Source organism: Nansenia antarctica (genome assembly GCF_963989245.1).
Source record: "Nansenia antarctica genome assembly, chromosome: 16".
NCBI classification, from domain to species: domain Eukaryota; kingdom Metazoa; phylum Chordata; class Actinopteri; order Argentiniformes; family Microstomatidae; genus Nansenia; species Nansenia antarctica.
In genome coordinates this window covers 4,824,318-4,848,639 of record NC_137686.1, presented here as the reverse complement: position 1 = coordinate 4,848,639, position 24,322 = coordinate 4,824,318, and the positions used below count along the sequence as shown (strand labels likewise).

The window sequence follows — 24,322 nt, the reverse complement described above, 5'->3', positions numbered from 1 at the left end:
CTTTTTAACCAAGTTGCTGAAATATCAGCAGTTCAAGCTGAACATCTCACAACTAGGCTACAAATGTCATCTTTTAGTTTGTTTGGCAGCCTGGGTCATGTTCACCAGCTGGTGGTTAGGGGCCTTCAGATGGCCCAGATGGCTCCAAGAGAAAGGCTAAACAGTTAGCACAGTATTGCTCTATATCTGCTATTATCGGTAGCCGCTCAATATGGAGACGGCGTTACTTTTTGTACCCTTAGAGTAGATACTGTTTTACAGTAATGCTATTGTATCTGTTAACCCACATTTGAAACATCCTCTGTGTTAATATTATATGTGTATGATGGTTGCTGTACAGTCACAAACGTATCTGAATGTCTCCCAATGAACTGATTGCACTGATAGTGTCCTTAATGCACTTTGTATTTATTTATGTGGACATACAGTAAATAAAGCATTTAAATTGTGTGTGTGTGTGTGCGTCTGTGTGTGTGTCTGTCTGTGTGTGTGCGTGCATGTGTGTGTGTCTGTGTTTGTGTGTGTGTGTGTGTGTCATGTCCAGACAGACTCAATAAACAGACGCTGGACAGTATGGGTCACTCACCAACTCCAGCACTGTTGAACATGGCAGGCAGCACCAACAGGATGTGGTTGGGCCAGTACTTCCTGTAATGGGGCATCTCGTACTGCTTGACCACCAGGATGTGCAGGTGGGCGGCGCCCTCCATGGCATGGAAAAGGTTAAGCAGGCCGTGTTCCTGACGTCCCGTGGTGGGGGTGAAGATGGGGCTCTTCAACAGACTAGGGTCCTGGGGGGGGGAAGGAGATCCACTCATCAGCTAGGGCAAGGATCCCATGTGCCTGAGCTAGTTGTTTGGTTTATTTTAAAGGTATTTAATGGAGTGTGGTCATCCCACTCTCGTATGTTTGGGGGGCAGAGAGAGAAGAGAAAGAGAGTAGAGAAAGACAGGAGAGAAAGACAGGAGAGAAAGAGAGAGTAGAGGAAGAGAGAGGAGAGGAAGAGAGAGGAGAGAAAGAGAGAGTAGAGAAAGAGAGAGTAGAGAAAGAGAGAGGAGAGAAAGAGAGAGTAGAGAAAGAGAGAGTAGAGAAAGAGAGAGTAGAGAAAGAGAGAGTAGAGAAAGAGAGAGAAGAGAAAGAGAGAGTAGAGAAAGACAGGAGAGAAAGAGAGAGTAGAGAAAGACAGGAGAGAAAGACAGGAGAGAAAGAGAGAGGAGAGAAAGAGAGAGTAGAGAAAGAGAGAGGAGAGAAAGAGAGAGTAGAGAAAGACAGGAGAGAAAGAGAGAGGAGAGAAAGAGAGAGGAGAGAAAGAGAGGAGAGAAAGAGAGAGTAGAGAAAGAGAGAGTAGAGAAAGAGAGAGTAGAGAAAGAGAGAGGAGAGGAAGAGAGAGGAGAGAAAGACAGGAGAGAAAGAAAGAGTAGAGGAAGAGAGAGTAGAGAAAGAGAGAGTAGAGAAAGACAGGAGAGAAAGAGAGAGGAGAGAAAGAGAGAGGAGAGGAAGAGAGAGGAGAGAAAGAAAGAGTAGAGGAAGAGAGAGTAGAGAAAGAGAGAGTAGAGAAAGAGAGAGTAGAGAAAGAGAGGAGAGAAAGAGAGAGGAGAGAAAGAGAGAGGAGAGAAAGAGAGGAGAGAAAGAGAGAGTAGAGAAAGAGAGAGTAGAGAAAGAGAGAGTAGAGAAAGAGAGAGGAGAGGAAGAGAGAGGAGAGGAAGAGAGAATAGAGAAAGAGAGAGTAGAGGAAGAGAGAGTAGAGAAAGAGAGAGTAGAGAAAGAGAGAGTAGAGAAAGAGAGAGGAGAGAAAGAGAGAGGAGAGAAAGAGAGAATAGAGAAAGAGAGAGGAGAGAAAGAGAGAGTAGAGAAAGAGAGAGTAGAGAAAGAGAGAGTAGAGAAAGAGAGAGTAGAGAAAGAGAGAGGAGAGGAAGAGAGAATAGAGAAAGAGAGGAGAGAAAGAGAGAGTAGAGAAAGAGAGAGTAGAGAAAGAGAGAGTAGAGAAAGAGAGAGGAGAGAAAGAGAGAGGAGAGGAAGAGAGAATAGAGAAAGAGAGAGGAGAGAAAGAGAGAGGAGAGAAAGAGAGAGGAGAGAAAGAGAGAGGAGAGAAAGAGAGAGTAGAGAAAGAGAGAGTAGAGAAAGAGAGAGGAGAGAAAGAGAGAGGAGAGAAAGAGAGAGGAGAGAAAGAGAGAGGAGAGAAAGAGAGAGTAGAGAAAGAGAGAGGAGAGAAAGAGAGAGGAGAGAAAGAGAGAGTAGAGAAAGAGAGAGGAGAGAAAGAGAGAGTAGAGAAAGAGAGAGGAGAGAAAGAGAGAGGAGAGAAAGAGAGAGTAGAGGAAGAGAGAGTAGAGAAAGAGAGAGTAGAGAAAGACAGGAGAGAAAGAGAGAGGAGAGAAAGAGAGAGGAGAGAAAGAGAGAGTAGAGAAAGAGAGAGTAGAGAAAGAGAGAGGAGAGAAAGAGAGAGTAGAGAAAGAGAGAGTAGAGAAAGAGAGAGTAGAGAAAGAGAGAGGAGAGAAAGAGAGAGTAGAGAAAGAGAGAGGAGAGGAAGAGAGAGGAGAGAAAGAGAGAGGAGAGGAAGAGAGAGGAGAGGAAGAGAGAGGAGAGAAAGAGAGAGTAGAGAAAGAGAGAGTAGAGAAAGAGAGAGGAGAGAAAGAGAGAGGAGAGAAAGAGAGAGGAGAGAAAGAGAGAGGAGAGAAAGAGAGAGTAGAGAAAGAGAGGAGAGAAAGAGAGAGAAGAGAAAGAGAGAGGAGAGAAAGAGAGAGTAGAGAAAGAGAGAGGAGAGAAAGAGAGAGTAGAGAAAGAGAGGAGAGAAAGAGAGAATAGAGAAAGAGAGAGTAGAGAAAGAGAGAGTAGAGAAAGAGAGGAGAGAAAGAGAGAGGAGAGAAAGAGAGAGTAGAGAAAGAGAGAGGAGAGAAAGAGAGAGTAGAGAAAGAGAGGAGAGAAAGAGAGAATAGAGGAAGAGAGAGTAGAGAAAGAGAGAGTAGAGAAAGAGAGAGTAGAGAAAGAGAGAGTAGAGAAAGAGAGAGTAGAGGAAGAGAGAGTAGAGAAAGAGAGAGGAGAGAAAGAGAGAGTAGAGGAAGAGAGAGGAGAGGAAGAGAGAGTAGAGAAAGAGAGAGTAGAGAAAGAGAGAGGAGAGAAAGAGAGAGGAGAGAAAGAGAGAGGAGAGAAAGAGAGAGTAGAGAAAGAGAGAGAGAGTAGAGAAAGAGAGGAGAGAAAGAGAAAGTAGAGAAAGAGAGAGGAGAGAAAGAGAGGAGAGAAAGAGAGAGTAGAGAAAGAGAGAGGAGAGAAAGAGAGAGTAGAGAAAGAGAGAGGAGAGAAAGAGAGAGTAGAGAAAGAGAGAGTAGAGAAAGAGAGAGGAGAGAAAGAGAGAGTAGAGGAAGAGAGAGGAGAGGAAGAGAGAGTAGAGAAAGAGAGAGTAGAGAAAGAGAGAGGAGAGAAAGAGAGAGGAGAGAAAGAGAGAGGAGAGAAAGAGAGAGTAGAGAAAGAGAGAGAGAGTAGAGAAAGAGAGGAGAGAAAGAGAAAGTAGAGAAAGAGAGAGGAGAGAAAGAGAGGAGAGAAAGAGAGAGTAGAGAAAGAGAGAGGAGAGAAAGAGAGAGTAGAGAAAGAGAGAGGAGAGAAAGAGAGAGTAGAGAAAGAGAGAGAAGAGAAAGAGAGAGTAGAGAAAGAGAGAATAGAGAAAGAGAGAGTAGAGAAAGAGAGAGTAGAGAAAGAGAGAGTAGAGAAAGAGAGAGTAGAGAAAGAGAGAGTAGAGAAAGAGAGAGTAGAGGAAGAGAGAGGAGAGAAAGAGAGAGTAGAGGAAGAGAGAGGAGAGAAAGAGAGAGTAGAGAAAGAGAGAGGAGAGAAAGAGAGAGGAGAGAAAGAGAGAGTAGAGAAAGAGAGAGAAGAGAAAGAGAGAGTAGAGAAAGAGAGAATAGAGAAAGAGAGAGTAGAGAAAGAGAGAGTAGAGAAAGAGAGAGTAGAGAAAGAGAGAGTAGAGGAAGAGAGAGGAGAGAAAGAGAGAGTAGAGGAAGAGAGAGGAGAGAAAGAGAGAGTAGAGAAAGAGAGAGGAGAGAAAGAGAGAGGAGAGAAAGAGAGAGTAGAGAAAGAGAGAGGAGAGAAAGAGAGAGTAGAGAAAGAGAGAGAAGAGAAAGAGAGAGTAGAGAAAGAGAGAATAGAGAAAGAGAGAGGAGAGAAAGAGAGAGTAGAGAAAGAGAGAGGAGAGAAAGAGAGAGTAGAGAAAGAGAGAATAGAGAAAGAGAGAGTAGAGAAAGAGAGAGTAGAGAAAGAGAGAGGAGAGAAAGAGAGAGGAGAGAAAGAGAGAGTAGAGAAAGAGAGAGGAGAGAAAGAGAGAGTAGAGAAAGAGAGAGTAGAGAAAGAGAGAGGAGAGAAAGAGAGAGGAGAGAAAGAGAGTAGAGAAAGAGAGAGTAGAGAAAGAGAGAGTAGAGAAAGAGAGAGTAGAGGAAGAGAGAGGAGAGAAAGAGAGAGTAGAGAAAGAGAGAGGAGAGAAAGAGAGAGAAGAGAAAGAGAGAGTAGAGAAAGAGAGAATAGAGAAAGAGAGAGTAGAGAAAGAGAGAGTAGAGAAAGAGAGAGGAGAGAAAGAGAGAGTAGAGGAAGAGAGGAGAGAAAGAGAGAGTAGAGGAAGAGAGAATAGAGAAAGAGAGAGTAGAGAAAGAGAGGAGAGAAAGAGAGAGTAGAGAAAGAGAAAGTAGAGAAAGAGAGAGTAGAGGAAGAGAGAGTAGAGAAAGAGAGAGGAGAGAAAGAGAGAGGAGAGAAAGAGAAAGTAGAGAAAGAGAGAGTAGAGAAAGAGAGAGTAGAGAAAGAGAGAGAAGAGAAAGAGAGAGTAGAGAAAGAGAGAATAGAGAAAGAGAGAGGAGAGAAAGAGAGAGGAGAGGAAGAGACAGTAGAGAAAGAGAGAGTAGAGAAAGAGAGAGAAGAGAAAGACAGGAGAGAAAGAGAGAGGAGAGAAAGAGAGAATAGAGAAAGAGAGAGTAGAGGAAGAGAGAGTAGAGAAAGACAGGAGAGAAAGAGAGAGTAGAGAAAGAGAGAGTAGAGGAAGAGAGAGTAGAGAAAGAGAAAGTAGAGAAAGAGAGAGGAGAGAAAGAGAGAGTAGAGGAAGAGAGAGTAGAGAAAGAGAGAGGAGAGAAAGAGAGAGGAGAGAAAGAGAAAGTAGAGAAAGACAGGAGAGAAAGAGAGAGGAGAGAAAGAGAGAATAGAGAAAGAGAGAGTAGAGAAAGACAGGAGAGAAAGAGAGAGTAGAGAAAGAGAGAGTAGAGGAAGAGAGAGTAGAGAAAGAGAAAGTAGAGAAAGAGAGAGGAGAGAAAGAGAGAGGAGAGAAAGAGAGAGGAGAGAAAGAGAGGAGAGAAAGAGAGAGTAGAGAAAGAGAGAGTAGAGAAAGAGAGAGTAGAGGAAGAGAGAGTAGAGGAAGAGAGAGTAGAGAAAGAGACAGTAGAGAAAGAGAGAGTAGAGGAAGAGAGAGGAGAGAAAGAGAGAGTTGAGAAAGAGAGAGTAGAGGAAGAGAGAGTAGAGAAAGAGAGAGTAGAGAAAGAGAGAGTAGAGGAAGAGAGAGGAGAGAAAGAGAGAGTAGAGAAAGAGAGAGTAGAGGAAGAGAGAGTAGAGAAAGACAGTAAAGACAGAGACAGTAGAGAGGAGAGGGTGAGGAGAGGGTGAGGAAAGGGGATGTCAGCAGCGGATTCGAACCCATGGAACACCGCAGGCCAGGAACAAGTTGTTTGAAATGGTTTATTTCTGGGGGAGATTGTACTATAGTAGAGAGTGATATATGCACACACACAGACAGACAGACAGACAGACAGACAGACAGACAGACACACACACACACACACACACACACACACACACATAGACAGACAGACAGACAGACAGACAGACAGACACACACACACACACACACACACACACACACACTCACACACACACACACACACACACACACACACACAGACAGACTGACAGATACACACACACACAGACAGACAGACAGACAGACAGACAGACACACACACACACACACACACACACACACAGACAGACAGACAGACACACACAAGAGTTGAAGAAGTCATGTGACATGGTCTGGTCATTTGGGCCGCAAGATGGCAACCAATCTTTCCGACCTTTCTTTTCAACGTTGTTGAAAATCACAACACAAACTCGCTTGTCAAGTCAAAACACTGCAACAACGCAACGGACTGGGAGAGTAATCCCCCACTGCTACCTAGTTAACTAGAACACTACTTTACATTGTTAGCAGGCTCACAAAACAAGATGTGTTAGTCGACTAGCGACGTGTCATTGATTTTCAACCAGGTGAAATAGCCCCCCCCCCCCCCCGCTAACCTTAGAGGAGACCAGGGGCAGGCGCATGCTCTCCAGGTGGCTGCCCTGCTGGCTGAAGACAAAGTGCTGCTCCTTGGCTTTGGGGATGATGAAGTGGAGCTGGACCTCCTCACCCAGCATGGAGGAGCAGAAGGTGAAGGCGTGGAACGTACACTCTGACAGCTGGGGAGGAGAAGAACCACACACACACACATAAACATTGACAGTATGCACACGTGGATGCTTTTACATACACACACATGTTCTTGTGCGCGCACATACACACACGCGCATACGAACGCATGCGTATGCAGAAAAGTCAGAGGGGAAAGGAAAACGTGTTCATGTGCAAAGACTCAAAACAGATCCAGTCCACCTATAAACTAACCTATCCACTATCAGTCCATCTATAAACTAACCTATCCACTATCAGTCCATCTATAAACTAACCTATCCACTATCAGATGAGAGGAATGAGTAGACAGCAAGTGCTCACATGTGGTAAATGGACTGACTTATATAGCGCCTTATACCAAAGCACCTTACAATGGCCTCTCATTCACTCATTCACACACACATTCACACACCAATGGCGGCAAGCTACCATGCAAGGCGCCGGCTAGCCCACTCATGATTTGGGGTTCAGTGTCTTGCCCAAGGACACCTCGACATGTGCCCAGCCCGGGGCTCGCACAGCCGCCTCACATGTGCTGCTGTGTCCCAGTCAGCTCTGCCTACACTCACCTGTGTGACAGGGCTGGCTACACTCACCTGTGTGACAGGGCTGCCTACACTCACCTGTGTGACAGGGCTGGCTTCACAGTAGTGGTGGCACTGCTCACAGTGGTGGAAGGCGTTGTGAGCCGCGAACATGCTGAGTCGTATAGACACCGTCTCTCTCTTGGCAGGGGTCTGGCCCTCCCCTTCCAACTTAGGATCTGCAGAGAGAGAAAAAAAACACTACATCAATATCTCAACTACCATAGGACACAAGGCTGTTGCATGTTCACCAATAAAAACAGAATATTTTCCCAGAAACAGGATAAAGCCTAGGACTGATATTTCTAGGAGTAGGCTTAACCTGTGTACAGGAAACTGCTCAGAATATACGTGGCAAAGAGAATATATGTGTAAAGAGAATGTAAAGAGAATATATGTGTAAAGAGAATGTAAAGAGAATATATGTGTAAAGAGAATGTAAAGACAATATATGTGTAAAGAGAATGTAAAGAGAATATATGTGTAAAGAGAATGTAAAGACAATATATGTGTAAAGAGAATGTAAAGAGAATATATGTGTAAAGAGAATGTAAAGAGAATATATGTGGCAGCTGCTGGTGGAAAGTGCAACCAGTAGGAAAAGTCATTGTAGCTTACAGATTGTAAGCTTTCAAATGATGTGTCATACATTGAAATCAGAAACAAATTGAAGACGACATGAGTATTTGAATGTTGCTACCTCTGAAAGCAGAATCCTGAGGAAAAGCTCTTCAAAGATTTGGTTCTTTTTCACACCTTCACACAGCCAGGTAATGGGCGGTATCAATAGATGGTTAACCCCACCCCCAACCACTCATACTGTCAGCTGTCAATATCTGTCAGTGTTAGTCACTGGGTCAGATAGCTATACCTAACATTATTACCTAGAAAGGTATTACCTAAGCTAATTAGCCAGCTTATTATTATGGGGGCTATATACGTATGTGACACAGTCTGATCTGGTCCTCATGTCGAGATGCGATGGAATGATCTTTTCTTTCCAAAAATTGGAATACATTTCAGCGTTATTGAAAATCAATGACACATCGCTAGTGAACTAACACAGCTTGTTTTGTGAGCCTGCTAACAATGTAAAGTAGTGTTCTAGTTAACTAGGTAGCAGTGGGGATTACTCACCCAATCCATTACGTTGCAGTATTTTGGCTTGACTAGCGAGTTTGTGTTCGTATAAAAATGAGTATTTCTGTATTAACGTAGTTCCGTGTTTCAAAAGAAAAGTCTGAACATTTTGATTGGTTGCCGACATGCGGACCAGATGATCAGACTGTATCACATATACTCATGAGTCAGTCATGACCTGTCTATTGGGTCTGGACATTGATAAGAGTATGACCAGGTCATGTCAAAGCCAAAGCCTTTCTCTCTTGTGTACAGTGAGATGGAATCAAAGTGATTGTGATGTGCTAACCTCTCAGAGCCGCTGGCAGCTTGTCAGTGTAAACAGGGCTGGCCTTCCTGAACTTAGGGTCTCGTGGGAACAGGTCAAAGGGCAGCTTGCGGATTTCCTCGATGTCTGGCCATTGGATGCTGGCAGGGGGTGTGGCCTCCGACATGTCAGGTACCGCTATAGCAGGGTGGGTGGATGACATCATCAACACATCATCTCAGCTTGACATAAACACACAAATACCCTGACAGCAGCTTCATCATTTAACATGAAAAGACAACATATATAAACGTAGTGGATATACATTAAAATTCATCTAAATAATCTATTATCTGACAAATATCTGAGTCAGCATACTTTCAAACCAATACCCTAGAGCAGTGGTTCTCACACCTCTCCTCGGGGACCCCAGCCTCTCCTCGGGACCCCCAGCCGCTCCACATATTTGATCTGTTCCATCACCAGCACACCTGATTCAACTAATCAAGTACAAATCATAATTGCTTTGTACTTGATTAGTTGAATCAGGTGTGCTGGTTCTGGTGGTGTAACGGATCAAATATGTGGAGCGGCTGGGGGTCCCTGAGGAGAGGCTGGGGGTCCCTGAGGAGAGGCTGGGGGTCCCTGAGGAGCGGCTGGGGGGTCCCTGAGGAGAGGCTGGGGGTCCCTGAGGAGAGGCTGGGGGTCCCTGAGGAGAGGTGTGAGAACCACTGCCCTTAGAGAAAGTCCCTGCTCTGCTCACCTTCCTCCAGCTCCTCCTCGTCGTACACGTCCACCTCCAGCAGTCTGATGAGGATGCGGAACAGGATACGCAGGAACTGCAGGTAGGCGCCTGTCTTCCCCACCTGTCACAGGCCAGGACAGAAGAACTGGTTCATTTCACTGTGTCAGGGGTCATTTCTCACCAGGGGTAGAAATGTCCTGATATAACATAGTATTTATAGTCATGTATTTATATTATAAAGGTTAAGTAACATATATTAACATTGTAATGGATTTTTCACATGTATGGCATTTCATAGTGCTCTATACTGCATCTTGGTGTTAGGGTTAGGGGTTATGGGTTAGGGTCTAGGTGTTAGGGTTAGGGGTTAGGGGTTAGGGTCTAGGGGTTAGGGTCTAGGTGTTAGGGTCTAGGGGTTAGGGTCAAGTGGTTAGGGGTTAGGTGTTAGGGTCAAGTGGTGAGGGTCCAGGGAGGGTCTCTGACCTGCGGGGGTCCGCTGAGCAGCAGGCGTCGGGGGTGTGGTGCCGGCGGGGCCTCGTGGTCGGCGTGGTGCTGCCTGGCGCCCGTCCAGCGGCGGTAGAAGAGGCTCTGCTCTGCCCCCTGCAGGCCGGGGTTGGTCAGGGGCCGGAGGGGGCTGCTCCAGGCCACGTCGGCGTGAGGCAGCAGGCAGGAGGAGCTCAGCTGGCCCCCCGCCTCCCCCGACAGCAGCCCGTACGCCGCCCGCGAGAGGATGACCGTCCGAGGGGAGACCCTGGAGCCCCCACCCCCCCCCGCCGGCCCACACTGGCTGGACTGGCTGGGCTTCTGGGTGGAAGAGGACGAGGTGGAGGAGGAGGAGGAGGAGGAGGAGCTGGAGCAGAGGGAGGGAGGGGCGTGGGAGGGGCGGGCGTTGGAGGAGGAGGAGGAGGGGGTGGGGGCAGGGAGGGGGCCGGCCAGCGAGTCACACTCCTGTTTGACGCGGCGGGGGGAGGTGCCCTCCTCGGCGGTGCTGGCGGCCGCGGCGGTGTCGGGGGGGCAGCAGGAGGAGGAGGAGGAGGAGGAGGAGGTGGGAGTGAGACCGGGCTTCTGGGAGGAGTCCAGGAGCACATCAGAGGAGCTGACGCCGTTCTCGTTGAGAGAGCCTGAGAGAGGGAGGGGGGGGGGTCAGTAGTCAGTCTATCAAACCCAACAAAAAATAAATAGTGGACATTTGAAACAATCATTCTTTACAAACCCAAATCACAAATATAGCACCATAACAGTATTTCAACCCAAAAAAACTTCCCCCAAAATATTGTTGTCATAGAGTTAAGAAACTAGAGGGCGCACTCCCCTAAAACAACAGTGATTCTTTATCATTCTCATGGCTCTACTGCCATCTGCTGTGCTGGAAGCTTGCATGGTATTAAAACAGTCTCTGAGCGCCATACCAAATCTACAGATGGTACATTGGTCGTACACCGTGGCCGATGGATTATTATGTAAAAAAGATATTATTGTGTTTCTGTTTGTTGCGGTTTTTTTCTTGTTTATCGTCCTGCTTCTCTTTTTTCGGTCCTGTACAGTGTCCTTGAGTTTGAGAAAGGCGCTTTTAAATAAAATGTATTATATATGTTTTTATTATTATTACTATTACTATCATCATCATCATTATCATCATCATCATTATTATTATTATTATTATCATTATTATTATTATTATCATTATCATTATTATTATTATTATTATAATCATTATCATTATCATTGTTGTTGTGGTGTGTGGGAGCCCAGGGACCCACCGGAGGCCCGGGTAGCGGCGCTACCGTTGCTCTGCGGTCTCTCCAGGTCCATGTGCAGCTCGTCCGGGTCGTTGGCTCCAGCGAGGGGGTACGGGGTCTTCTGGGGGGGGCCCGAGGCGGCCACACCCCCGCCAGGCTCCTTGACCCCCCCCGGGGACACGTAGGAGCAGGCCAGGCCCACCTCCTGCTCCAGGGCCGTACGCGTCAGGTAGCTGGAGTCGATCAGACGCAGGTCACAGTACTTCAGAGACCTGGGAGGGGGAGGGGGAGGGGGGGTGAGGGGGAGACAAGACAAGGGGGTGTAAAGGGTGAGGCAGGGCGATTTGTGAGGTAGACTGTGAACAAAGACACTCGGAAACTGATCTGGGAGCTGAGAATGCTTCGTAACACTACTATGGTCTGTTCTACCTACAGTAGACTACTATGGTCTGTTGTCCATGGCTACAGTAGACTACTATGGTCTGTTGTCCACGGCCTACAGCGCCACCATCAGTCTGTTTCAGTCATATCAGTGCTACTGTACCAGAAGAGCAAGACTTGGAAGTTGTTACACGAACTGGCCACTAGATGTCAGTATCATCTCAGTCAGCCACGTGGTGACATTTCCACAGAGCATACAGAGAACATGTTGAAGCTTACTGTATGGTATTGATCATATCGATCAATCCAATTGTCTCAGATCTACAAAAGCGCCTCAGAGGATTTGAGCTAGGTGTGGGTGTGTGTGTGAGTGTGAAGCACCTTGGGAAGGTTTCTCCGAGCGGGTCTTTTCCTGTCAGGATGACGATGCACGGCAGACCCTCCAGATGTTCGTAGGTGTGTGGAACCCAGTCTTCAGTCTCACAGCCCCGCCAAGCCTGCAGCCACACACACGCACACGCACACCCACACGCACATGCACACGCACACGCACACGCACACACCCACACACACACACACACACACACACACACACACACATACATTGTTCCAATCAGTGTCTTATTTCTTTCAGAGTTGACCCTTCGAATAACAATACATTTATTGTTTAAATAATGATACATTAAACACAAGTGTTGACTGACAGGAGTTGCTGTCTTTGGGGAGGAGGTCTGTCTGAGGAGGTCTGTCTGTCTTTGAGGAGGTCTGTCTGTCTTTGAAGAGGTCTGTCTTTGAGGAGGTCTGTCTGTCTTTGAGGAGGTCTGTCTGTCTTTGAGGAGGTCTGTCTGTCTTTGAGGAGGTCTGTCTGTCTTTGAGGAGGTCTGTCTGTCTTTGAGGAGGTCTGTCTGTCTTTGAGGAGGTCTGTCTGTCTTTGAGGAGGTCTGTCTTCCACTCATCTAGTTTGCCAAGACCAATGAGCTACAGACCTGCTGGGTCAAAATAGTATTTTAAATGACAGACAACACACTGCTTTCTTTCTTTAATTCTCGAGCTTTGTGCTGTTTTTTAAAATATTTTATTCTTTCTCTGCTATTTTTATCACCATGCCTACCATCTGTCAAAGTTGTGTAGATCTTGGCTGGAGAGTCGATTTATTTGGAAAATACTCTCCTGGCGAGGCTCTGTGCCCTCGAGGATCGCTCTGCTAAAGGATCTCCACCCTTGCAAGTTTGGGATTACGACATAGAGGCACCCATAAGCTGCAGAAATTCATTGGACAGATGAACCACCCCCGGGAAAAGTTCTGCAACTTCAGAAGCCCAGCCCGAGAACTACAAAAACGCTGTGAGCCCAAGTCGTCAATAGCAGGTAGGCCTGAAAAGCAGCGAGCTGGTATGGCTTCAAAGCCCCGAGATACTGAGCTCAGGCCTAGGAGTTGTGTAACTTCCCAGCCTGTAGACAGCTCAAGGACACACTATCTATCTTACGCAGCAGCCAAAACAGACCCCCCTGCCTTCACGGCCCGCAGACATGAGCTCAAGGACACCCACTACCCCTCCTTTCTCTCCTTCTTTGTGTGATATGCAGAGGCTGAAAAAGACCCCCCCACCTTCAAAAGATACGTTGTTGATTGGAGACTTGGCGATCAGAAACATAAGAGGTAAAGAATGACATATCCACTGTCTTCCTAATATAACGGCCTCAGAAATAACAAAAGACTTGGAAAAGACACTGCTTGAACATACCAGATAAAAAGCGCCTCATTTTACATGTTGGTATAAATGACAAACGTGGCTCAATAGACCTGAACACAAAACACTTGGCTTTCAGGAGTGTGCAAACTTAAAGGGCTGAAATGTATTGACCACTGGAACATATTCTGGAGGCAGAGAGACCTATTCAAAAGAGACGGCCTCCACTTAAACAGATCGGGAGAATACCATTTAACAAGCAACATACTCTTGAACCTCATAAACTCTGCTTTAAATTCCGCAAAGAGGACTAGACCAAAATCCCACTTGAGATGTGCGCAAACCTGGTGACCAACTACAAGAAACGTCTGACCTCCGTGCTGCCAACAAGGGTTTCTCCTCCAAGTTCTAAGTCATGTTTTGGTAGTGGATTAATACTTATTTCCCTCGATCAAAGGCAAATCAATTCATAACCTTTATATAATGTGTTTTTCTGGATGTTTTGGTTGATATTCAGTCTCTCACTGTTAAAATAAACCTTCCATTACAATGATAGACCGTTCATTTCTTTGTCAGTGGGCAAACTTACAAAATCGGCAAATACTTATTTCCCCCACTGTATGAATTGAAGTGCATGCAGTGTGTGTGTGTGTGTGTGTGTGTGTGTGTGTGTAATAAAAAAAATGAAATTAAAAACAGAATCATGTAGTGTGTGCATGTGTGTGTGTGTGTGTGTGTGTGTGTGTGTGTGTGTGTGTGTGTGTACTCACCCTCAGGCGGCTGGTGAAGTGCGGGGGCAGGCTGAGCTCGGCGGCAGGACTCCCCAGCAGCACGGCGAAGCAGAACTGGAGGCCCAGCTTGTCCCTGACGTCCTCCAGCCTCTCCCGGGCCAGCATGGCCAGCTGCAGGGAGGGCACGCGCACCAGCAGCATGTGACCGCGGCCCCCCGCCCCCTCCCTGCCCGGGGCGCTGATCAGATCCTCCACCATAGCCAGGGTCTCGGGGGTGACGTGGTCCCGCAGCGAGGGGCAGGAGGTCAACGCCATCATGGCCTCTGTGTACTGCTGGATCAGCAGGTAGCTGCGGATCACCATGCTGTGTAGGTGGGGGTGTCTGTACGGTGCACACACAACAAGGCGGGGTTTTAGTGAAGCTTTATTTCTACAGGGGGGTGGGGGGAACACACTGAAACACACAGGTGCATCTCTACAATTCCAAAACAACACATCCGAAAATACAACAGTATAATACCGAAATCACATACATCGTCGAAAACCACGATATTCTATATGGAGAGAAACTATCACATCCTTCACCGAAGAAGGAGCAACACCGTGGGTTTCCCCCGAGCACCAGAACAACAAACTGTCAGGTGTTTCGGAGACGGTTTCAGCAGTGAAGGGCATCACAACTAACAGTGGATCCACCGGAGGACCAGAGGAGTCTCAAGTTGAAGAAGTTGGTTCAACAGAAATAGAACAAGGTACAGCAGGTTAACAGCCAACCTTTTGATAAAGTATGCGAGTATTAAAACTATCTCCTGTGATAAAGCGAAAGTGCAGTATGTTAGATGGCATCCAGAGGTTTAAGAGTAGTGGCTGCTACATTTGGGTAGGTACTTTCGGTACTTTAGGTACGCTTTCTGCTGTTCAGGGAAAGGCAAGATCTATTCCTATAAAAGAAGCCCACCTTAAATCATAGCTTTTAAACAAGCTCCTCCGTATGGTTTCTTTGTCAAACCAAATGTTCAGGTACAGTATTTATAGCAGGGACACACTCGCATCACTCAAGTACATAAATCAGATACATTTTTCTGGGATTTGGAAATCAAATAGTTGTTTTTTCCAGCGTTAAGTACCAATTTCAGTTCGACAATTTTAATGTTGCCAACGAAGGGAACAATATGGTATGACAGCTCAAGGTACAGTCTTAGAAAAGACAAGAAGAAGAAATCCCTCTCAGTTAGAAACAGGTGAACTATCCGTCGTAAACTCTGACGGGTGAATAATCCAACTTGACCTGTGACCTTCCTGGGTGACCTCTAGCCCCTGACTGACCTCTGCAGCAGTGTGTTGACCATCTTCTCAAAGGCGTCGTCACAGCGCAGGATAGGGCTGGCCACGCCCCACTGCAGAGAGCTGCTGTAGTCCCTCAGGCCAAAGTACACCTGCTCCCCCTGGACACACACACACACACACACACACACACACACACACACACACACATACGTAAAATGTAAGATCAGTGTTTGTTCTGAAATAATAAATGAACTGATGAATGAATTAGGTATCTATTAAAAAGGCATCCTGAATGTAATGTTTTATGATGATGATGATGACGATGATGATGATGATGATTATTATGATTGTTGTTATTATTATTATTGTTATTATTATTATTATTATTGTTATTATTATTATTATTATCATGATTGATATGTATCAGTATCAGTCACATCAAGGGTTCCTATGTAGTTCTACAAGTAGTTCCGTATTCATACCACTAGGGGGCATATTGTGCCCTCCATAAGTATTGGGAAGAAGAAGCATTTTGTCTTCTTTTAGCTCTATACTCAACACTTTGTTACTATGGGGTCAAAGTATAGATTCTCTTTTTTTAAACATACTCTCTTTATTTCAGGGCTCAAAATGTACTGAAAGAAAATCATATAACATCAAAATAAAAGCACTCATGTTTAGTATTTGGTTGTCAGTCCTTTACATGCAAAAATTAAGAAGTCTGCGACCCATTGACCCCACCCCGCTGGGTATCTTCTCTAGTCTAGGAATGCTCTGCCAGGCCTGTACTGCAGCCATCAGTTGTTGTTTGTTTTTATACATTTTTAATTCTTAAGTTCCCTCTTCCTCAGATGCCGTACATCTTCTAGAAAAAAAGCAGATCCTTTTTTCTCTAAAACGTCCACTTGCAATCACTATGGTATGCCATACTATTCATCTTATCTGTCCACAAGACTTTTTTTCCAGACTTCTGCAAGCTGTGTAGGTACTTTGTTTTACAAACTGTAGCCTGGCCATCCTTTTTGAGGATAACCAATGGTTTGCACCTGGCAGTGAATCCTCCATAGTTAAGTATAGTATCTTGGGGACGGTCACCTGACACATTGCTGCCTCCCTCCTGGAGAGTGTTCCTGTTCCTGGGTTGTTTAGGGTTATGGTGACCATGCTTCGGTCATGCTGTAGGAGTTGTCCTTGGTCCACCAGCCCATTTCCGAGGCTGACATTTTTTAAAATTATATCTATTTAATGATATTCCAAAATGTTGTTTTTAGCAACCCTACGGTTTTGGCTATGTTTTGATAGTTTCTTTTCCGATTTTTCAACCTAATAATGGCTTCCTTGACTTCACTGACACTTCTTTGGTCTTCAGGTTGACAGACACCAATAGCAAACTCCAATGGCAAACACAAAGCCTAGAATCATAAAAGACATTGACAGTTCTTTCATGCCTGCGCTAATGATGTGACAGAACACACTTGATGTACCAGAAACACCTGTTAAGCCAATTGTCCAACACTACCGGTTCTCTGAAATAGGGGGGGACTATGTATAAAAAGGGCTGTAATTTCTAAATGGTGAAAGCAATCTAAAAAAAGGAAAACATTGAATTAAACCAGAGAATCTGTACTCATAGTAATTGTTTGATTCCAAAAAACTGTTGGAGTATATATAGAGCTAAAAGACAACAACATTCTTCTTCTTTCCAATACTTATAGGCCACTGTACATGGTTGTTGATGAAGGGCAGGAGAATGATGCAATGGCCACTAGCTAGACACTGCAGGCCAGTTTCCTGGACACAGAACAACTAAACGAACTCAACTTTTAACAACAATGAGGCGAGCACTAGCGCAGAATTCTAAGGACGGTCGTTTTGAAGCGAGTACCCGCAATTCGTGTGAAGTGCATTGCGTTGCACCTGTGTATGAAAATGTTCAATATTCTCTATTGTTTTTTGTTCTGCTATGTATATATATTGTAAATATCAGATTTTGGTGTTTCCTGTCTCACAAACACTTGTGTATGTTTTTTTTTGTCCACTAAATCTAAAACTACAATTCCCTTGATGCCTAGCCACTAGGTGACATTTTTGACACAGGTGTTGTGCATTGGTGTTGTGCAACAAGTGATGTTGTTTGAACCCTTTATACCACTGCATTCACTTGTCTGCTTTATGCCTGAAGAAGGTCTATGACCGAAAGCTTGCGCAATAAATGATGTTTTTTTCTGCGCAGTGTTTGAGTGTGCGGACGCTGTTATTTTGCACTCGGAAAATGAAATAAAGAATAGAAATAGAAATAAAGGGGGGAGGGAGGGAGGGAGGACTCACCTGGCTGGGAGCGGAGGGCCAGTGCACCTCGTTGTGGACGCTGATGCGTGACTGGCGGGTCTGCAGGGTGAAGGGGAAGCAGCTGACCTGCAGCACCAGCAGGTTGACGGCCTGCAGGACCTCCTGGCAGTTGACCACCCTGTCTGCCAGGCCCTGCAGCTCCCCGTGACACACGGAGCCAGACAGGGCGCTGGAGGAGAGGAGGACCACGGAGAGGAAGAGAGGAACAGATGTTAGCAGGGGGAATAATGCTGGAAGTCTAATGCTGTCATTTTGAAAACTTTAATCTAAAAACGTCTGAATCTAATCTAAAATCTAATCTAAAAAAGTATGTAGGCTATAAAATGATGGTGTAGGCTAATTTACAAGAACTGACACGATTACAATGGTGTTTGAAGCCTTTCTGAGTAGTAAATGATGTTCTTCTAACTGGACCCTGGATTTGGCATAGATAATTTTTTCTTATGATTACTGATGGATAGATGATTCACTTAGACATATATATATATATATATATATATATTGTAAATCGATTTGCATGAAGGCTTCGGTTAAATGTAAATAAAAAACTAGTTATCTATCACACAATCAAACTATCTATCTATCTATCTATCGATCACACCTTCAAAATATCACATTATCTATCTATCACACAGTCAAACTATCTATCTATCTATCTCGTAAAAAGTGGGAACTAATATTTCCTAAAAGACACTTGACGGAACTGTCGTTCGGGATGTAGTTTCCGCCTGTGAGACATTTTTGACGCACGTATTACCTAAACCAGCCTGTAAACCTGCTCGCTACCAGGTTTGTTCAGAAGGATTGGTTGCATAGCATGTAACATGTGGTTGTGGTTGGTTAGTTAGTCTGGTCTGGTCTGGTTTGTGGTTGTGGTTGGTTAGTTAGAGGGCATGTGGTTGTGGTTGGTTAGTTAGAGGAAATGTGGTTGTGGTTGGTTAGGGTTAGCTAGTTACAGGGCATGTGTGGGCGGGGCCTACCTGGTGAGGTCGACGTGGGAGTTGTGGTTGGTTAGTTACAGGTGTGTGTGGGCGGGGCCTACCTGGTGAGGTCGACGTGGGAGTTGTCTAGTTACAGGTGTGTGTGGGCGGGGCCTACCTGGTGAGGTCTACGTGGGAGTTGGTTAGTTACAGGTGTGTGTGGGCGGGGCCTACCTGGTGAGGTCGACGTGGGAGTTGGTTAGTTACAGGTGTGTGTGGGCGGGGCCTACCTGGTGAGGTCGACGTGGGAGTTGTCGTGGATGAGGACAAACAGGGTGTAGGGGTTCTGCTTCACCTTCCTCATGAAGGCCTCCATCCTGGCGTGGACGTCTCCGTCCAGGCGCACCACGTACCTGTCTGCCCTCAGGTGGGCCGAGGCCGCGTCCTCCACCCCCAGGTCCACCAGGACCCCTGGGTCAGACGGGACACATTACATTTAGGTTGGCAAAATTCCCCTACGTTTGGGAAACTTTCCGATCATTTCCAATGTTTCCATATTGAAACCCATATGGTGTGTGGATGTGTGTGTGAATGGGTGAATGAGAGGCCGTTGTAAAGCACTTTGGAATAAGGCATAGCTATATAAGTCAGTCCATTTACCATTTACAAGTACAGTACATGGCAGGTAAACCAGTACAGTACATCCCAGGTAAACCAGTGTAACTAGGTAAACCAGTGCACGTACCTGACTGGCGGATGCGCTGTGCTGTCTGGTGCACCAGAACGTGGGAGGGCGGGACTAGGACCAGGAAGTCCACCTTGCAGAACCGCCCCAGGTCCAGACTCTGGCTGCCGGAGTCAGCGATGGAGCAGACCTGGGAGAGCAGGCTGCGGGCCACGCTCAGCTGGGGGGGGTGGATCTGGAACACCTCGCTCAGCAACTCTGTCACATTAGGCTAGGGTTAGGAACATCTGGACACCTCGCTGAGCACCTCTGTCACACAGGCTAGGGTTAGGAACCTCAAACACAGGAGTGTGTACGGGTAACATGCTCTTTTATGGTCCTAGAACCACTGGGGCGGCTGTGGCTCTGCCGGTAGAGCCGGGGGGGTCTAATGATCTCGAGGTCAGCTTTTTTCCAGCTTGGTGGTTCGAACCCCGGCTGGCCACGTGTCGAGGTGTCCTTGAGCAAGGCACTGAACCCCTAATTGCTCCAGGGTCGCCGTCTAAGGCAGACCCCTGTGCCTAGAGCATAAACTACCAAATTCCAACAATTTACTGAGAAGTTGATTGAATGACAATAAAACTTTAAAAAGAATGTTTTTATTATACTTAACAAAGTATTTAATTAACCCAGTATTAACTATGTCATAACTTTGTAAGAAATTGTATTTCCTAGTTATTTCTTGACATCATTTCACAAAGCTGGTGACTTGGTGATTTGTTACGATGAATCTCCAAGTAACCGAAAAGTTATTATGTTATTATTATATATAACGACCGCTTCATAACCTAACTACCGCAATGTGGTTTCTAAGGAACAGCACAGACCTTTCAGAACACTTAGCAGACAGAACTCAGAACACTCAGCAGACAGAACACTCAGCAGCCAGAACACAGAGGCCCACAACCACTCACCGGGCTCTGCGGGCGGAACCATGCCGGCAGCTTCCTGTGAGTGGATGTGGTCGGTGACATCACCCTGGAAGGGCTGGACGACCTGGCCTTTGCGTCGCCGCTGGTAACGCCCCAGCTGCTTGTCCAGGTTGTCCCCTAGGTAACAACAACAAACAGGCCACCAGGGGGGGTCAGTCACAGTGACCGACACAAACACTCCCTCATCACATATTGATGTGTGTCTGTCTGTCTGTCAGGGTCCTGTTTCAGCCAGACAAAGCTGGAAGGTATGACTCGCCTGTAGTCATGGAGACGCATGGAAACACACTACTGTGAACTATTTATATGTCAAATACATATACAGTTACTGTATGTGAAGACAAGCGACTTACAGTACCGTGAAATTGGCCTAATACAAAAAGTAGCCTACACAATGATTTGACAATTGTCTTTAAATCACACAATTAGAGAGACAATTGTCTTTAAATCATACAATTAGTCTTTAAATCATACAATTAGAGAGACAATTGTCTTTAAATCATACAATTAGTCTTTACAGTAAATCACACAATTAGAGAGACAATTGTCTTTAAATCATACAATTAGAGAGACAATTGTTTTTAAATCATACAATTAGTCTTTAAATCATACAATTAGAGAGAAAATGTTCTTTAAATCATACAATTAGTCTTTAAATCATACAATTAGAGAGACAATTGTCTTTAAATCATACAATTAGAGAGACAATTGTCTTTAAATCATACAATTAGAGAGACAATTGTCTTTAAATCATACAATTAGAGAGACACTTGTCTTTAAATCATACAATTAGTCTTTAAATCATACAATTAGAGAGACAATTGTCTTTAAATCACACAATTAGCGAGACCAAGTACACAGAGTTGAAGTGACCTTTGAGGGAGTGTTTTTCCCCAGAGTGTTCCTGTCCCCTGGCCGTACTCACCTAGCGAGGTGGTCTTAAAGTGAGACGTCAGGATGGTGACCTTCCCAGTGATGAGCTCGTAGCTGATCTCCTTCAGGAACTCGTTGGTGGTGAGCATGCCCTCTGCCAGCGCCCGCGCCTGGTACCTCCCTGTGGTACACACACACACACACACACACACACACACACACACACACACAAGCTCTTAGACAGGCTGGTACGGTACACACGCAAACAACACACACACAAGTGTTAGGCAAGTTTTTGGTTGAGGAGCTTGCGCTTTTTTCCAGGATCCGGAGATCTGGGGGCTCTTCATAAAACAGCCCCCCTCCTCACTGACATGACCGACATGCATACCATGATTGTCTGTTGTTGTCTATTTTTTGTCTGATGTTGTCTATTGTACACTTGTTTGTTTTTATCATTTGTGTGCTGCAGACAATAACACACTGTACTGAGAACAAATTCCACCGGCTTTGGTCGTGTGGCTAATAAACTATCTATCTATCTATCTATCTATCTATCTATCTATCTATCTATCTATCTATCTATCTATCTATCTATCTATCTATCTATCTATCTATCTATCTATCTATCTATCTATCTATCTATCTATCTATCTATCTATCTATCTATCTATCTATCTATCTATCTATCTATCTATCTATCTATCTATCTATCTATCTATCTATCTATCTATCTATCTATCTATCTATCTATCTATCTATCTATCTATCTATCTATCTATCTATCTATCTATCTATCTATCTATCTCCCTCTGTCAGACAGGACTAGACAGGAAGTCAGCCCTCTGTCAGACAGGACTAGACAGGAAGTCATCCCTCTGTCAGACAGGACTAGACAGGAAGTCAGCCCTCTGTCAGTCAGGACTAGACAGGAAGCCAGCCCTCTGTCAGACAGGACTAGACAGGAAGACGGCCCTCTTACCCAGCACGAGCACGCAGAACTCAGCGCCGCTCATCTTGGAGGTGCACACGATCACCACGTAGGTGGGCAGGTGCTGCTGCTGCTGGGGGTGGTGGGCCAGGCCCTCGCACAGCGAGCGGAGGGACTCCGAGATGCCCTCCCCCAAGGAGTTATGGGTAACCAGGACCTGGACGCTCCCCCCGGAGACGCTGGCTTCTAGCCGGGCCAGCCAGGGCAGCTGGGCGGGGGAGATGGCCGGACCCCCGGGGGGGCAACACAGCATGGCCTTGAGGACGATCTGCTCAAACTCCTCTCTGAGCGGGATCTGCTCCGAGCCTGCAGGGGGGGCAGAGGAGAGGTTAGAGGTTAGAGGTCAGAGGTTAGAGGTCAGAGGTTAGAGGTTGACATTAAGTGACAATGGTTGACATAAGTTGACATTAAGTGACATTGGTTGACATAAGTTGACATTAAGTGACATTGGTTGACATAAGTTGACATTAAGTGACATTAGTTAACATAAGTTGACATTTAAGTGACATTAGTTGATATAAGTTGACATTAAGTGACATTAGTTGACATAAGTTGACATTAAGTGACATTGGTTGACATAAGTTGACATTAAGTGACATTGGTTGACATAAGTTGACATTAAGTGACATTAGTTAACATAAGTTGACATTTAAGTGACATTAGTTGATATAAGTTGACATTAAGTGACATTAGTTGACATAAGTTGACATTAAGTGACATTAGTTGACATAAGTTGACATTAAAGTGGCTCTTTAAAATGTATCGAGGTCATGGGCGGCTGTGTCTCAGGAGGTAGAGGAGCCGGCGTCTAATGATCGCGAGGTTGGCAGATCGGCGGTTCGAGCCCCGGCTGGGGCCACATGTCGAAGTGTCCTTGGGCAAGACACTGAACCCCAAATTGCTCCCAGTGAGCGGGCCGGCGCCTTGCATGGTGGCTTGCCGCCATTGGTGTGTGAATGATGAGAGGCCGTTGTAAAGCGCATTGGAATAAGGCGCTATAAGTCAGTCCATTTACCATTTAGAAGATAAACAAACACAGACATCTTGGTCGTACGAGGTGGACATTTTGCTTGTCGGCTGCGGTGTTTAACATTTAAATAAGGTGTACTGCGCTACCTGTTTTACATTCCAATTGGGTGTCATAGTATTGGTTGGAATTGTTTTGGTCCCTAAGAGTGTTATGGGTCTCAGGTCATAGTAATAGTCAGAGTAAGGTCTGTGTGAGTGTTTCATCTTTTCTTATGAGATAGCATGTCGAGAAATGAAGAGAGAAAGAGGAAGAGTTGTCAGATGTGAGATTACTGTGTAACAATCAGGTAAGGAAATAGTCACTAGCAGCAGTTTCACATGTCTATGTCTTTTAGTCTGTTTTGCTGGTGAACTCTCCTATATTTGGTAATGCTGACAAAAGAATTCAAGGTCATACTCCTTTTCGGAGCCCCGGTTATGCAACAGGGAGGATGATAGGCAGCATTGAAGGATCACATTGGTTGAAATGGGGGAGGGGGTCTTCACATCAGGCCCAGGGAACTTTAACCCCTAGAGAGGGACACGCCAGGCCAGGGCTCTGCCTGTCAATCATTAGCATGTGCTATCAATGTCTACTTCCCCCACCATGTACACACAACCATCCACTCACTACCTAGCTGTTCTGTTGTATAAACAGCATGAGGGGAAAAGCGTTCTTCTAATTCAACCGTTAGGTGCAGGGTTGTCCCTCTGAGGGGAGCAACTGCAACTATTTGAAATGACTTTTCAAAACTGTACTTTATTTGCATTAGTTATTGAGCGTGTATGTGTGTGTTTGTGAGCGTGCGTGCCTGTGTGTGTGTTTGTGTTTGTGAGCGTGCGTGTGTGTGTGTGTGTGTTTGTGAGCGTGCGTGCCTGTGTGTGTGTTTGTGAGTGTGAGCGTGCGTGTGTGTGTGTGTGTGTGTTTGTGAGCGTGCATGCGTGTGTATCTGAGCCTGCGTGCATGCCTGCGTGCGTGTGTGTGTTTGTGAGCGTGCGTGCGTGCCTGTGTGTGTGTGTGTTTGTGAGCGTGCGTGCGTGCGTGCGTGCCTGTGTGTGTGTGTGTGTGTGTTTGTGAGCGTGAGCGTGCGTGTGCATGTGTGTGTGTGTGTGTGTGTGTGTGTGTGTGTGCAGGCCTTACCTAGGCGGGCCAGGTAGTGTAAGGTGAGCAGGACCATGGTCTCCACACTGAGCAGCTGGCTGCTGGCCAGGCCCAGGCTCTCCAGGGTGTTGTCTGTCAGCATGCTGCTCTTATAGCAGCTGGCCAGCAGGGGGCTCACCACTATGTCCCCCACGTTCCCATAGAAGTAGGGTAAAGTGCCGTGCCCTGCAAAGCCAAGGAACCCAATGTTAATAAACCCATGGTTGGTGTACCTGCAACAATCATATGACCATGCAATGGCTTTCCTTTATTTCCCTTTTTAAAGAGTAGAATGTCCAGAGAGGGGAGCGATCTCAGCTATCTCAGCTATCTCAGCTATCTCAGCTATCTCAGCTATCTCAGCTATCTC

At 45.9% G+C, this 24,322-nt stretch overlaps 1 protein-coding gene across 1 annotated transcript in view; it reads right to left on the bottom strand.

The window, feature by feature from the left end:
• greb1l (GREB1 like retinoic acid receptor coactivator) overlaps positions 1-24,322 on the bottom strand; it is a gene marked incomplete at its 5' end in the record, with an annotated part of 42,863 nt that overhangs the window by 5,658 nt on the left and 12,883 nt on the right. Inside the window, 17 exon segments of the mRNA XM_080546417.1 lie at positions 587-791; positions 6,316-6,477; positions 7,093-7,232; positions 8,483-8,638; positions 9,204-9,306; positions 9,669-10,306; positions 10,946-11,196; positions 11,687-11,802; positions 13,767-14,109; positions 15,054-15,172; positions 17,343-17,532; positions 18,574-18,754; positions 19,029-19,226; positions 19,922-20,056; positions 20,865-20,993; positions 21,795-22,109; positions 23,953-24,138. Of these exon segments, the coding sequence (XP_080402543.1) occupies positions 587-791; positions 6,316-6,477; positions 7,093-7,232; positions 8,483-8,638; positions 9,204-9,306; positions 9,669-10,306; positions 10,946-11,196; positions 11,687-11,802; positions 13,767-14,109; positions 15,054-15,172; positions 17,343-17,532; positions 18,574-18,754; positions 19,029-19,226; positions 19,922-20,056; positions 20,865-20,993; positions 21,795-22,109; positions 23,953-24,138 (3,567 nt within the window).